This window comes from Pleurodeles waltl, chromosome 3_1 (genome assembly GCF_031143425.1).
Source record: "Pleurodeles waltl isolate 20211129_DDA chromosome 3_1, aPleWal1.hap1.20221129, whole genome shotgun sequence".
In the NCBI taxonomy this organism is placed as follows: Eukaryota; Metazoa; Chordata; class Amphibia; order Caudata; family Salamandridae; genus Pleurodeles; species Pleurodeles waltl.
In genome coordinates this window covers 1,343,488,990-1,343,505,230 of record NC_090440.1, presented here as the reverse complement: position 1 = coordinate 1,343,505,230, position 16,241 = coordinate 1,343,488,990, and the positions used below count along the sequence as shown (strand labels likewise).

The following is a 16,241-nucleotide window of genomic DNA, read 5'->3' as shown; positions in this document are numbered from 1 at the left end:
AGCGTGGCTCTTTTCTAATACACATGCGCAGTCTCACCTTGGACCATTTGCTGGAACGCATGCACAGGTCACCTTGGCTCCGTTACTAGTACTTAGGCACAGTCGCACCTTGGCTCTCTTGCTGGTATGCATGCTCACTCTCACCTTGGCTCCATTGCTAGTACACATGCACAGAGCTTACCTTGGCTGTGTTGCTAGTACGCATGCACAGTATCACCTTGGCTCTGGTTCTAGTATGCATGCGCATTTTCACCTTGGCTCTGTATCTAGTATACATTTGCAGTCCCACATTGGCCTGTGTTGCTAGTCCGCATGCTCAGTCTCACCTTGGCTCTGTTGCTAGTATGCATTTTGCTAGTATGCATGGGCGGTCTCACCTTCGCTCTGTTGCTAGTACGCATGCGCAGTCTCATCTTGGCTCTGTTGCTAGTACACATGCGCAGTCTCACCTTTGCTCTGTTGGTAGTACGCATGTGCAGTCTCACCTTGGCTCTCTTGCTAGTACGCATGCATAGTCTCACCTTGGCTCTCTTGCTAGTACACATGCGCAGTCTCACCTTGGGTCTGTTGCTAGTACTCATGCACAGTCTCACCTTGGCTCTCTTGCTAGTATGCATGCACAGGCTCACCTTGGCTCTGTTGCTGGTACGCATGTGCAGTCTCACCTTGGCTCTGTTGCTAGTAAGCATGCTCAGTCTCAACTTGGCTCTCTTGCTAGTACGCATGCGCAGTCTCACCTTGGCTCTCTTGCTAGTACGCATGCGCAGTCTCACCTTGGCTCTGTTCCTAGTACACATGCTCAGTCTCACCTTGGCTCTGTTCCTAGTACGCATGCGCAGTCTCACATTGGCTGTGTTGCTAGTACGCATGCGCAGTCTCACCTTGGCTGTGTTGCTAGTACGCATGCTCAGTCTCACCCTGGCTCCATTGCTACTATGCATGCACAGGCCTTACCTTGGCTGCGTTGCAGTACGCATGCGCAGTCTCACCCTGGCTCCATTGCTAGTACGCATGCTCAGTCTCACCTTGGCTGTGTTTCTAGTACGCACGCGCAGTCTCTCCTTGGCTCTGTTGCTGGTACGCATGCACAGTCTCACCTTGGCTCAGTCGGGTGGGTTGCCTCACTGGAAGGCCGTCGATGGCACAGGCATTGCCGCATGGGTACAGGGTCAGGGTTCCCCGATGGTTCTCAATGTAGCAGTGCTCTGGGGCGAGGCCAGGGCCCTGCAGAATGATGTCTTTGGCGGCATTTCCAATGGTCGTCCTCCCTGCGGACAGAGGCAGGAATTATCACGGAGTAAGGTTAGCAAGAAAGCAGATGTCACAACAACGCACCAGAAGAGTGGGAAGGACACATATCACAAGGGACAAGAAGGCCGTAGGTGGAAAATAGTGCCAAAGCTGCAAAAGGGCAAGAAAGACAAGATCACCATAGAAAAGAATGATGAAGGGGTACAATACTGCAATATAGTGTGCCAAAGTGATACCCTTGGAATACTTCAGCATCAACCGCCAAACAAACTACATTGCTATGAGTGCTGCACTATAGTGGTAGCTATGAGTAGTGCACTACAGTGGCAGGTAGGTAAGACATTTATTGTATAGATTAAAATCATTACCAATAAAACAATACAATAGCAGCAGTAAAAGAAAAAAAACTTGCCTGCGGGAGAGCAGCTAGAAAAGGTCACCTACAAAGATATTTCAGAAACATTATGAGCATTGGTAGCTCTGTCAATTCCAGATGCAACTACCCTAACAAAGCGAACAAATACAACACTTAATGATAAAATACTACATCATGGATTCCAAATCTTCATTATTGCTATATAAATACTGCTCTGTACTGTACCAAACAAACAGCACTGCCATTGAATACTATTGTCTACTGAGTCAAGGCAAGATCTATTGGCTTTGTTATTATTTTTTAAACATGTTTCACAGCAGAGAGGGCTGCTGAGAAACATGGCTAAAGTAAGAAATAAAGCGATATGGTGAGGCCATCGTTGACCGCATCATAGCGATTTTTTTTTCTTTAAGCCATGTTGCACAGCAGCCCCCACTGCTTTGCAATATGTTTAAAAAACTATAAGAAAACCCCAAAAAGCACTTGCAACTGCACAAAACTCTTCGGCTTTGTTTAATGTGTTTTTGTGGTGGACATGAGGAAGAGTTGGAGGGTCAGCGTGAACCTTGGGGTGGGACAGCAACACAACAGACTTTGAGAGGAGGATGGGGGGCAAGCTACAAAAGGGAGTTGTGGTGAAAGAGGGAGGGAGAAACAACACCATGGGTGGAAAGTGTGGTTGGCAAAAGCACGGTGGGAGGAGGGAAGGACTGAAATATACCTGGAGGAGCCTGTGGCCAGTGGAAGGGCACTGGCTGCATACAAGTGACTGTACTTGGTCTGTGCTCCACGGCAGGGACACGCACTGAAGCCCCGGGAGGAAGTAGGAGGCAAGCAGGAGGTGGTGACCAATAAGAAGCAGGCGAATGAGAGAGACACTGAAGCCAATTAATTGGAAGTGATGGGCAGGATCTAAGCATGTTTTAAGCTTTCTTTAATAACAATTTTGTCAATAGCGCATTTCAAAAAAAGGTGCAATACTGAATTAGTTTGGAAATGTGTGCATGCGTAATGAAGTGTGCATGAACATGCATCATTAAACATGCGTACACAGCCAAGATGATGCAGGTCCCATTCTTTGTTTGATTTGTCAATCCAAGATGGATTGGAAAATAAAAATATTAAATTGAAGTAGTGTGAAAGTGCATTTGTAAAGGCTAAGGGGCAAGCTGCAATTTGCTAGCATATCTTATCCCTCTAAATAATAAAAAAATTAAATGGAGCATGGGGAAGAAATGTAGTTCGGCAGTGGGAGAAGCACATGAGAAAGAGCTTGCAACACGAGAGAAACAGCAATATGGCATATGTGTGTGTTGGAGAGTGTGCACAAGGGAGAGAACTGGAAGGCACATGCACTTTCATGGTTTGCTTAAGCACAAAGAATAAAAAAGTGATCATTGCAATACAAGCCATCTAAGCCAAAGGAGTCTATGCTCCAGGGGAGGGAGAAATACAAGAACAAGGTCCACAAGGAAAGCCACTGAATAAGAAGCCACCAAATGAGTGATAATAAAGCCAACCAATGGTAAACAATGAGCTGTAAGTCCTTGGTAAGCCCACAAGTGTTCTCCATCCAAACAGCGTGGACTGTCTGGTAGGCAAAACTTAAAAAAGACATCAGCTACCTTGCAACTAGGATGAGTAGGAGATACAAACACAACAAGCTGTGACAAAACAGAAGGGGAAGAGCACATTGTGGCCAATGTTTTGAAGGTGGTCCCATTGTCCTAGGACCACCACAGTCTGAGTTTTGGGCAAAAATGTTTTGTAAACGTAATGCTTCACAAAGCATTATGGGGCAAGTTTCTATGCCACGAATATTTTAGTATGTTGTACACCTCCAGAGGCCACCACAATGAAAATAGCATTTATAAGAAACATGGTCATCTAACTATAAAAGTAGCCCCTACGCGACATAACCACACCAAAAGAATATGGCAACAAATAATGCAGTGTAACCATATATTTAGCCCCTTGAGGGCATAGTGCAATACACATTTTCAGGGACAGTAGACCTACAACAATGATATTACAAACAAGGCCCTTAAAACATAATCTATTCCCAGCTCTAAAACTGTATAGTGAGAGGGGTTATTATTTTGGGGTCCCCACTAACCTAGTTTGGGGGCCCAGAGGTGACCTAGACAGACATTGTGTGTCCTGCTGAACATTTGTGTGGTGGTCCCGTTGTCCTAGGACCACCACAGGCTAAGTTGTGAGCAAAAATGTTTTGTAAAAGTAATGCCCTACAAAGAATTACGGGGCAAGACTCCTGAGTACAGTGAATATTATAGTATCGGCTCTCCCACTGTGTCTAGACCGCTGCTTTCACTATGAGGATTTCTGTTTTATGTAAAGCATTTACCAATTTCAAGTGTTTTAAGGGGAGACCCACAGGAAATTACTCTGATTAGGTAATTGTGAACAATGTGACCAGTGCTCCAATATAGCAGATCAAGTTCACTTTGTTGTGCCTGTTCGCACTGTGAGCACCATGGCCTCCATGCAGCACAATGGGGAGAGAGAAAGGAAAAAAAATAGTTCACCCACGCTGAAGTATATCAGCAGTCGTGCAATAATCCATGTAACAGGGGCAAGGCGTCACAAAAACAGCCTCAAGGCGGGACAAACATAAAGCATTTACCAATGACATAAAGCGATTTTTGAAAGGCAAGCCTAGGAATGAATGAAAGTGATGGGCGTGAGATGGGCGTGGTTAAAAGCTCACAATACTTACAACACGCCAAAGTGCTTATGTGCTCGACCTAAAAAGGATAAAGAACTAAAAGAGCAAAATCACTAGCAAAGTAAAATATTGGCCTACTAGCCAGGGCACTAAAGTGCACTTCATTTTAGGTGGATGAGCACATGTGATGAGGTGAGATCACAGAACCAGTGGCTAAAATGAGCTGGTAGATCACTCCATGATTTTTTCCATGGTGGCCAGAAGCTAAATTAACTTAACATCTGGAAAGATCAATAGATGAAGAGAGCTTACCCAAAGCCCAGCTGGGTATGTATGGGTCTCAAGTTTATGACTTATGATTTTATTTTCTTACATCAAGTCGATCAAACAACTATACTGCCTCTAGGCCAGACCTAAAAAAATTAGTTGGCAGTGTCAGCTCATCAAAAGGGTTGCACAAAGAGTACAAACCATGGGCATAAACACCTTCAGCCTTAGATAATAATAAAATGTGCAGATACAGCAAGTGCTCAAAGAAGAGGGTAGGCAGAGAAAAATGCCCAAAGGAAACACATACAGATCCTGAGCAATCACTGGCCAAGCCAATAGATCTTGCCTCTCTGGAACCTATTGACTTTGCCAATGGATTTTAGCAATGCTGCACAGCATCCCCGATTCTCTACTGCATGGCTAAAGAATAAAAAAAAAGCCTTTCAGTGAGACTGGCCACATCATTTTGAAGGTGAAAGAACTGTACAAGTGCACATCTACAAAATGACGATGGCGCATTTTAATGTGGTTAACTTTTTTCAGAGCTAGTGAGGGCATGGGGGAAGCAACATGGAGGAGAGGGGAAAGCAATCTGGGAATGAGGGAAAGAAGAAAGAAACATGGAAGGTGAGTGGGAGAGCGACAGGAGGGCTGGAATTGAATTAGGGAAGCCAACACTGAAGGCATGGGGGCAAGCAATGTGACATGGAGAGACAGCAATGTACAGTGCAGGGGGGAGATGGGAAGCTCAGAGAGCGAAAGCAACATGGAGCTTGGCAGGAAGCAGCACACAGGTCAGAAACCAAGTGGGGGAAGCAGCACACTAGGGAAAATACATCTGGAAGGGGGGCAGTGGGGAAGCACATGGGCAAGTGAGAGTAACATAGACCATAGAGGAGTGAGAAAGAGAAGGACACAATGGAGACATCTAGAAATCACATGGACTCTCATGAAGTGCTTACCCAAAAATAAAAAAGTAGTGCTTGAAAAGGAAACAGTGGGGGGACACAACTAATTGGGACATGCTTTGGGAGAGTGAAAACCCCACAAGCTCACAAATAAAAAGCAAGTAAAAGAGTTCAATAAAGCCAATCAATGGTAAGCAACGGATGGACTCTAAGCCCACTGTAAGCTAACAATAGGTCTTTTTGCCTGCTGGTAAGCGAGAACTAATCTTCTGCACAGACAAAAACTACCAAACCACAAGTGCAGACATAGAGAGTGTCCAGATCATGTGAATAGAAATAAAAACTGTCCAAACCAGAGGTGCAGTCAGATACACAGCTTGGACCAGGAATGCACAGACAAAATTTCCCATGCACTGGGGGAGACCTAGAAACTGCCCGAATCATGCATGAAGAGATCAAAACTGCTAACTGCAGCTGCAGAGACAGGAAGTGCACAGATCATTGGTGTAGAAAGAGAGCTAAACAAGTTTGGGCAAAGGTAACAGGTCTGACATTAGGCCCCAGCCTTTCCACTTTTTTCAAAGCTCATTTTTTTGTCATGGTTTCTGCAAAACGTTATTGTTGGGGAAGCTACTGGGTCTCTGTCAATCTGAAAAAATTGCTAAAAGCAAATACACTCTTTTGGTCTTAAAAAGCAGAAGGCACTCACAGTGAAGTCAGCCTACTGCTGAAATAGGATGACCCACTGGTCCGTGTCCAGTTCTGTAGTGAATGGAAAATGTGTATTATACAACAAGAGACCAATAGATAAAGAGGGCTGGCTGAATTTCCCTGTATAAATATAGTATGTAATATAATTATAATAACATTGAAAGATTTTGGCTAAAGTCATACGTAAAAAAAATGGCCAAACCCTGCGTTCAGGAGAGTGGCACAAATGTCCTTCACTAGAAGATCCAACTAAAGAATTCCACCCAAAATTCAACAGGAGCATAGAGCGCGGTGCTGGTTCAAAGCGGTGCCTTTCACTTTCACACTAAGGGAAAGGATACACTAGAGGACACACTGCCACTTACACAGCACAATACAACATTCATGGAATACAGTTGTGGCAGTGGAGTCCCCCGGACACCTGCACAAATCTTCAGTCTTGTAGGATACCTGACTGTGCTCCTGGACACCTGCACAAAACCTCAAGCCTGCAGAATACCTGACTGTGCTCCGGGACACCTGCACAAAACTTCAAGCCTGCAGAATACCTGACTGTGCTCCTTGACACCTGCACAAAACTTCAAGCCTGCAGAATGCCTGACTGTGCTATTGGACACCTGTACAAAACTTCAAGCCTGCAGGATACCTGACTGTGCTCCTGGACACCTGCACAAAACTTCAAGCCTGCAGAATACCTGACTGTGCTCCTGGACACCTGCACAAAACCTCAAGTCTGCAGAATACCTGACTGTGCTATTGGACACCTGCACAAAACCTCAAGTCTGCAGAATACCTGACTGTGCTCCTGGACACCTGCACAAAACCTCAAGTCTGCGGAATATCTGACTGTGCTCCTGGACACCTGCACAAAACCTAAAGTCTGCATAATACCTGACTGTGCTCCTGGACACCTGCACAAAACTTCAAGCCTGCAGAATACCCGACTGTGCTCCGGGACACCTGCACAAATCTTCAAGCCTGCAGAATACCTGACTGTGCTCCTTGACACCTGCACAAAACTTCAAGCCTGCAGAATACCTGACTCTGCTCCTGCACAAAACCTCAAGCCTGCAGGATACCTGACTGTACTCCCGGACACCTGCACAGAACTTCAAGCCTGCAGAATACCTGACTGTGCTCCTGGACACCTGCACAAAACTTCAAGCCTGTAGAATACCTGACTGTGCTCCTGGACACCTGCACAAAACCTCAAGCCTGCAAAATACCTGACTGTGCTATTGGACACCTGCACAAAACCTCAAGCCTGCAGAATACCTGACTGTGCTATTGGACACCTGCACAAAACCTCAAGCCTGCAGGATACCTGACTGTGCTCCTGGACACCTGCACAAAACTTAAAGCCTGCAGAATACCTGACTGTGCTCCTGGACACCTGCACAAAACCTCAAGCCTGCAGAATACCTGACTGTGCTCCTGGACACCTGCACAAAACCTCAAGCCTGCAGAATACCTGACTGTGCTCCGGGACACCTGCACAAAACTTCAAGCCTGCAGAATACCTGACTGTGCTCCTTGACACCTGCACAAAACTTCAAGCCTGCAGAATGCCTGACTGTGCTATTGGACACCTGTACAAAACTTCAAGCCTGCAGGATACCTGACTGTGCTCCTGGACACCTGCACAAAACTTCAAGCCTGCAGAATACCTGACTGTGCTCCTGGACACCTGCAAAAAACCTCAAGTCTGCAGAATACCTGACTGTGCTATTGGACACCTGCACAAAACCTCAAGTCTGCAGAATACCTGACTGTGCTCCTGGACACCTGCACAAAACCTCAAGTCTGCGGAATACCTGACTCTGCTCCTGGACACCTGCACAAAACCTCAAGCCTGCAGAATACCTGACTGTGCTCCTGGACACCTGCACAAAACCTCAAGCCTGAAGAATACCTGACTCTGCTCCTGGACACCTGCACAAAACCTCAAGCCTGCAGGATACCTGACTGTGCTCCAGGGCACTCGCACAAGCTTTCAAGCCTGCAGGATACCTGACTGTGCTCCAGGGCACTCGCACAAGCTTTCAAGCCTGCAGGATACCTGACTGTGCTCCAGGGCACTTGCACAAGACTTCAAGCTTGCAGGATACCTGACTGTGCTCCAGGGCATTCGCACAAGACTTCAAGCTTGCAGGATACCTGACTGTGCTCCAGGGCACTCGCACAAGCTTTCAAGCCTGCAGGATACCTGACTGTGCTCCAGGGCATTCGCACAAGACTTCAAGCCTGCAGGATACCTGACTGTGCTCCAGGGCACTCGCACAAGACTTCAAGCCTGCAGAATACCTGACTGTGCTATTGAACACCTGCACAAAACCTCAAGCCTGCAGGATACCTGACTGTGCTCCAGGGCACTCGCACAAGACTTCAAGCCTGCAGGATACCTGACTGTGCTCCAGGGCACTCGCACAAGACTTCAAGCCTGCAGGATACCTGACTGTGCTCCTGGACACCTGCACAAAACCTCAAGCCTGCAGAATACCTGACTGTGCTCCGGGACACCTGCACAAAACCTCAAGCCTGCAGGATACCTGACTGTGCTCCAGGGCACTCGCACAAGACTTCAAGCCTGCAGGATACCTGACTGTGCTCCAGGGCACTCGCACAAGACTTCAAGCCTGCAGGATACCTGACTGTGCTCCTGGACACCTGCACAAAACCTCAAGCCTGCAGAATACCTGACTGTGCTCCGGGACACCTGCACAAAACCTCAAGCCTGCAGGATACCTGACTGTGCTCCAGGGCACTCGCACAAGACTTCAAGCTTGCAGGATACCTGACAATGGTCTGAAACACAAACCACAAGCAAATGCTCTCTAGATACAAACTGTGAGACCATAAACTGGAAATGGAGAGTGCCAGGCACAGATTACACCCCGAACCCAGAGAGTTCAGGCTCTTCCAGAAATGTGAGAGCAGCAGCGACTGAGAAGTCCTACATCGCTCCCCTTCCAAAGCCATTCCTTTTTACCAGGAAAATGAAGGCCTCTTGCACAAGCAGAGTAGGAAAAGCTTTCCCCGTTCTTGAAAAGGATACACAATGTGTCCGTCTGTGTCCCCAGAAAATACAATAAAATGACAAATGCTGGAGAACATACCATGCACCCACTTAGCTCTGTGTGTGCCCTTTTGATTTCTCTGACACATGTCCCCGGCAGGCAAACAATCTGGCCACAGGTCACGACCTCTGCCATCTTTCACCCAGGTCCCGCCCTCGCCCGCACCCCTCCTTTCTACAGCATGGTGTAGGGCATGGCCCTGGTCACCCCCTAATGTCATTTCTTTATCTCCTTTCCCGCTCTATTTCTCTCTCACTCATTCCTTTATCGCCTCATCTCTATGTCTTCCTTTCTGAACACCCGGACACAATATTTCCTCTCTCTGGCTCTCTCTCTTTTTTGTCCCCCTCTATGTCTCTCTCTCGCACGCACACAGTGAGCAGGAAACTCCATCTCTCTTTGGCTCCTTGTCTCTCTATACCTATCTCTCCTCTCCCCTCCTTTTCTCTTTCTTTTTCTGTCTCTCTCCTCTATTTCCCCCTCTCTCTCTGTCTTTCAAGGGCAAGTTCCACCAGATAATTTAGTCCCTTGTATGTGCCTAATCGGGCACCCGTGCTTAGTCACTGCCCCCCTAGACCACCGGGTGGTCTGTGCTGAATGTCTGAGGGTCCCCCAGCGTGAGTACTCACCTTCCTCCAGGGGCAGCAGGGTGATGGCTGTGCTCAGTCGCCCACTGCCCAGGCTCACCAGGTGAGGCTTCTCCGTCTGCACTTTGACCCCTTTGCCTGTGTCAATGAGGTCCAGGGGGGTGTTCTAGAAATAACATCCAAAAATACATGTTATTATGAAGTATTAGGAAAGCCAATAGTCCGGCCTTGGCAAGCCAGTGATTTGTTTGGATTTGTAGTTGTATTCTTTTTTGCAAACATATGCAATACACTTTAAAAGTGGAAAAGTAATAAAAAGTCAAATGCTGCTGTCTTAAGGGTGACGTGCATATTTTTGCAAAACAAAGTGCATAAAAAAACATTAAATTCAATAACAAACATTAAATAAGACCAGAAATGAATGCATAGATGGGCCTACCAGCCCTGGGATTGGAGTGGACTACATTCTAGGCATAGGAGCACATGTGAAAGGACAGAACTCCCTCACTCACACAGAAGTGAGCCAATGGCTGAAGTGGGCTGGCCTACTTCCCAACGCTGTAGCCTGTAGTGGGCTGAAACAAAATGTAAATGGCACTTGAAGAGATCAATGGATGAAGAGGGATCACCAAAGGCAACACCATAATACCAAAATATGCAACAGTGTAAAAAACACAAATGGAGTGTATCCTAACTGATATCACCACTAGGGGCTGCGGAAAACAGCAAATTATCAAATTCAACAAAAATGCCCCTTTTATTAATGATCTAAACCTTTAACCCGTGTAACGGTTTGAAAGGGGACCAAAAAGTCGACAGGAGAGTAGCTCTATAGGGCAGCACTGAACTGAGATAAAGGAATAGATTGGATCCTCATTTTGCAACACCAAGAGGGTGCCACTTGCTTTACAGTTGAGCCTTCGGCCCTTGGGCTTGCTCCTCTCTTGTGAGCTTTTTTATTTAGTTTTTTGTATACAAGTTGTATGTTCGTGTTTTTTAGATGGAAGGTTTGATGGGGTGATATGATTCCATCTTTAAAGGGGGGTGCGGGAGTGGGAGACGTGTGTGTGTGTGTGTGTGTGTCCACATATAAAACAGAGTGTCAACACAACATCAGTGCCAATGGCGCTCACGCTGAACCACTGCAAGGAAGTGGCACAGGATGGCAGGACAAGGAGATACTAGGTTAGGGAAGCAGCATCTGGGGCCACAACAAGCCAATGCCAAGAAGACGTGCTGCTTTCGGTCAACGCTGGGAAGTCCAATGATGTGCACGTATCGAGCTATAAAATGGTGCATCACATCTAGCCTGTGCCATGGACTCCCAAAAAAGGCCAGGAAGCCACATGGTGCACGATATAGGACATGAGGGCCAGGGTCGGATTGGCAGGGCGGGCAATCGGGCACTGCTGAAGGGTCAGTGGCAGAGGCCACCTAGTGGCCGTTGTTTCCGTCTGTGGCTAAAGCAGCACCACATACCAGGGCTGATTTCTCTAACAAGTAGACTGCTACAGCTAAAGGTGAGAGGTAGTCTGAGTAAGCTACATATTACGCCCATTAATTGTTATTTGCATAATGACAATTCGGCAGCCACAGGACGTACATCAGCGTGCCTTCTTCCATTACTGGGATCAAAAGAATCAGTGAGCCTTTGAGAAGCACAATTAACAGGGATTTGGTGTGGGGAGGAGGCCTCTGCCCCCCACAGAACATCACAACGATTGGCTAAACAAGCCACTGGTGCCTGCTGCCACTTTTCTCTGCTTGAGATTGGGAGGTTCATCAAAATACTGTGCAACGGAATGAGAAAAAAACACACCTAGAACTGCAGATGTTTAAAATAACTTTGCAATTAAAAAAAATCTGAATAGAAACAGATAAAAATAAAACACCATTTTGGCAGTGTTGCGGTTATAAAACAAAAAAAATCTCATTCAACCTCCATCCTAGAGTGAAAAGGGAAAGGGGAGAGAAAAAGGAAATGAGAGACAGGGAGCAGAGCGGCGAGACAGAGTGGGGAAGAGCAAAGATTGCGTGGGGAAAGGCTATGAACGCTAGATTGGTATAGACAGATAGTGAAGAATGGGAAACAAAAGTGAAGAGAAAAGGAGATGGCAAAGGGACAAAAGGAGTGAACAGTAAATGATAAAACAAAGGGTGGATGGAGACAGGGCCGGCCTTGGTCATGGGTGAGCTGGGCTCAGGCCCAGGGCGCCCAGGTTTAGAGAGGCACACAATGAGCTAACTATTTATTACTATTATTATTATTATTGCTATTTCAGCTGGCAGCTCCTGTTCATTAACTATATAAAACCTAACATTCTCTTCAGTTGTCTTCCTCCATTTCCTCATCCCCCTCCCTCCTCACTCTCGCCACCTCCCAAAACTTCTCACCTCTAATTTATTATATAAACAGGTAATTCCGGTGAGGGGGGGGATGGGAAATGTGTGTTCAGAGGTTGGCCACTGCTAAGGTAGTCAGCTAGGATTTGACTGACCAGGGAACACAAAACGCCCCATATTAAGATCATCTGCAGCAATAATATTAAAGACAAGGTCAGGTGCATTGAAGGTGGCAGGGCATAGACTTTTCATAACCCAACAATGTTCCCTTTTCCTACCCTTGGTCTTGGCCCAGAACATCCACTGCTAGAGATCTTTTGCTAAAGGTAGTGTTAAATGCACCACTAAGAAAAGGTAGAAAGTGAATTGTGAGGGGAGAGTGGAAATCAAGTAGGGAGGAATATAGGAGCCCCAAATTTGATTTAGTCCAGGGTGCTTCTTGAGCAAAGGCCGGCCTTGGAGGGTGCTATGTACTGGAATAACAATGTTTCCAGTCTTGGATGATGCTACTGGCCTTCAAAACTTTAAAAAGAATAATTTGTTTCACATTTCTCTCCTAAATAAGTCCTTGATGTTAATGACACACTGATTTATGGTAGGTGGTGATCCACAAATGTGGACCACTTTGTTTTGGGTGACCGGGCCAATTTGAGTCCCAGACCGACCATGATCAGGGCTCTTCCAGCAGGGCCCAGTCTTGTGGAGCAACAGAGCGAGGTGGGGCTGTACAGATTACCAGCGCCCTTGGGTGCACGGCCTGGCTCCACGATGCTCCTTGTGATCTTGGTACTGTCACTGTCGGTCTTTCTGACCATCTGGTTGGTGGATGGTGCAGTGGTGTAACAAAACTTGTTCGCCACCTAGCCGCAGCGCCCTCCTCCCCACCAAGCCAGGGGCCTGCCGCCTGTGCACAGTGCACTGTGCTGAGGGGTCCCCTGGACCTCGGGGCCCCACAGCGCCACGGGGGCCTTTGTTACGGCATTGGGATGGTGTTAGCGCCTTGAAACTGCTCCGATGTGTAAGAACTCCCCTAATCTGGCAGTGATGTGGGAGGGAATGCTCTGCTAGCGCGGGCTCGGAGCCTGCTGAGAAGCGTGATGAATTAATCTCAAGCGTCGAAGGGGATTCCCAGTCTCACATTTCTCTGTAATAGGATTAATAGGACAACAAACATCACCGTTGGATTTACAGACAATCCCATAAGGAGGGCTCAGGAAGTGAGAGGCCTGGTGAGGTGTGCTGGGCAGTGAGGTGAGTGCTGAAGGAATGTGTTTGTCATACCTGCCCATCCTCTTCATTCTACCTCTCTACCTCTCCCTAAAGTCCCTTTGTCGGTCTTTGCCTCACTCTTCCAATCCTTCTCCATTCCCAATCCACCTGCCCCTTTCTAGCAGCCAGTATCTGGGTTCTTATCTTTCACCAGTCTATGCTCTGCCTTTCTATGCCTTCCCATATTAATCCACTCCAATGCCTCCTTATCTATCTATCTATCTATCTATCTATCTATCTATCTATCTATCTATCTATCTATCTATCTATCTATCTATCTATCTATCTATCTATCTGTCTGTCTATCTATCTATCTATCTATCTATCTATCTATCTATCTATCTATCTATCTATCTATCTATCTATCTCCTTCTCACCCCCTCTCATCTATCTATCTATCTATCTATCTATCTATCTATCTATCTATCTATCTATCTATCTATCTATCTATCTATCTATCTATCTATCTATCTATCTATCTATCTTTCTTTCTCCTCCTCACCCTTCTCATCTATCTATCTATCTATCTATCTATCTATCTATCTATCTATCTATCTATCTATCTATCTATCTATCTATCTATCTATCTATCTATCTATCTATCTATCTTTCTTTCTCCTCCTCACCCTTCTCATCTATCAATCTATCTATCTATCTATCTATCTATCTATCTATCTATCTATCTATCTATCTATCTATCTATCTATCTATCTATCTATCTCCTTCTCACCCCCTTCATCTATCTATCTATCTATCTATCTATCTATCTATCTATCTATCTATCTATCTATCTATCTATCTATCTATCTATCTATCTTTCTTTCTCCTCCTCACCCTTCTCATCTATCTATCTATCTATCTATCTATCTATCTATCTATCTATCTATCTATCTATCTATCTATCTATCTATCTATCTATCTATCTATCTTTCTTTCTCCTCCTCACCCTTCTCATCTATCCATCTATCTATCTATCTATCTATCTATCTATCTATCTATCTATCTATCTATCTATCTATCTATCTCCTTCTCACCCCCTTCATCTATCTATCTATCTATCATCTATCTATCTATCTATCTATCTATCTATCTATCTATCTATCTATCTATCTATCTATCTATCTATCTATCTCCTTCTCACCCCCTCTCATCTATCTATCTATCTATCTATCTATCTATCTATCTATCTATCTATCTATCTATCTATCTATCTATCTATCTATCTATCCATCCATCTATCTTTCTCCTCATCACCCTTCTCATCTATCTATCTATCTATCTATCTATCTATCTATCTATCTATCTATCTATCTATCTATCTATCTATCTATCTATCTATCTATCTATCTATCTATCTATCTATCTATCTATCTATCTATCTATCTATCTATCTCCCCCACGCATTCTGTCATTACTCCTCCAACTAACTCCCTCCCCTAACCTTGGGTCATCCCCTTAAACCACCCCCAGACATCCCCTTTTCCAATGATAAAAATGTAAGTGCACGGGCGCAAAGTACTCTTCAGGATGCCACTGCTGCTCACTAACCCACCCCCCACCTGCCAAATTAACTATTCAGCGCTAGCTTTGTTGCCTGGGCAGAGGCTCGTGGCTGCTTTCCGGGGGGGGGGGGGGGGGAGCACAGAGAATCCTAACTGCAGCACATTGTATGTCCCCACGTTTTTGACTCAATGCAGCTCCAAATGCTTTATGGTTCCTCCTGTTTTTCACCTCCGAGGAGTCTAAAGCGTAGTGTAGAGCTCTGGGGTTTGGAGAACGCGCCTTCATTTCAATAAGGGAGGGTGTGGCCTACCCCAGCCCTTAAACTGTAAAATATATAAATGAATACATTCAGGGTCCCAGATTTTTCTTAGTAGACACCTCACGCCTCTTTCTTCCACCGCTCTAAAATGCTATTTTGCTGCGTAAAACTGCTCCTGCCCTTTTCTCTTCTATAAGGAAGTTTGTCAACGTGTCCTAATGCGCAGACATTCTTCCAATCCAATGGAGGAAAGGAGTGGTTAGGCCCTACTGGAAAAAGGCAATTCAGATAGGTCACCTAGGGAGGATCATAGAGTTATCGGTCTATCACTGGCAGCAAGCAAACCCACTGAAAGGGCAATAAACATTGCATGCGTTTTATAAGATGAGGGCTGCCTAGATGCATGGCGACTGGGCTGTAAGCCTGGAAGAGGGACAGAAACCACCATGGCTCTAGCGTTAGATGTTTTAAGTCTTTTGCAGCCAAAGATGGTTCCGCTACATGCTCTCTGATGGATCTGTCCACGGCGCTTGACACAATGGGCCATCAGATCATAGATGTTCACCTTAATGGTCTAGGCCAGTGGCTTGCAACCTGCCCCGGGACCCCTGGGGGTCTGTGAAGCCTCCTCAGGGTGTCCACGACTGCTTAGAAAATTAAATAATATTAACAGATTAGGTCCCTAGCTTTCAGTAATGACTCAGTGGGGAGTCCCCAGATTGCAATAATGATTTAGTGGGGGTCCCCAAGATCCAGTAATGATAAAGATGGGGTCCAAAGAAGTCAAAAGGTTGGGAACTAATGATCTAGGCATTAAGGGTACTGTACAGAAGTAATTCATTTTGTTTTTGAACAACCGGCCATATGCAATGATTCCACCCTCTTATCATTCAACATCCCAGGAAGTTCTCAGTGAAGTAAGTCAGGGGCTCTTTATTGTCACTAAGGTTATATAACATCTATATACGGCCTCTCAAGCTTCTCATTAAATGGTTTGGATG

At 45.8% G+C, this 16,241-nt stretch overlaps 1 protein-coding gene across 22 annotated transcripts in view; it reads right to left on the bottom strand.

Annotated features, from left to right (window-relative positions):
- PHLDB1 (pleckstrin homology like domain family B member 1) overlaps positions 1 to 16,241 on the bottom strand; it is a 397,027-nt gene that overhangs the window by 285,233 nt on the left and 95,553 nt on the right. For all 22 annotated transcript variants that reach the window (XM_069224755.1, XM_069224758.1, XM_069224757.1 and 19 more), the window contains exons 3-4: positions 9,909 to 10,032; positions 1,098 to 1,268 (exon numbers count right to left, since the gene is read on the bottom strand). In XM_069224755.1, the coding sequence (XP_069080856.1) occupies positions 1,098 to 1,268; positions 9,909 to 10,032 (295 nt within the window). The remainder of the gene's footprint in view (positions 1 to 1,097; positions 1,269 to 9,908; positions 10,033 to 16,241) is intronic.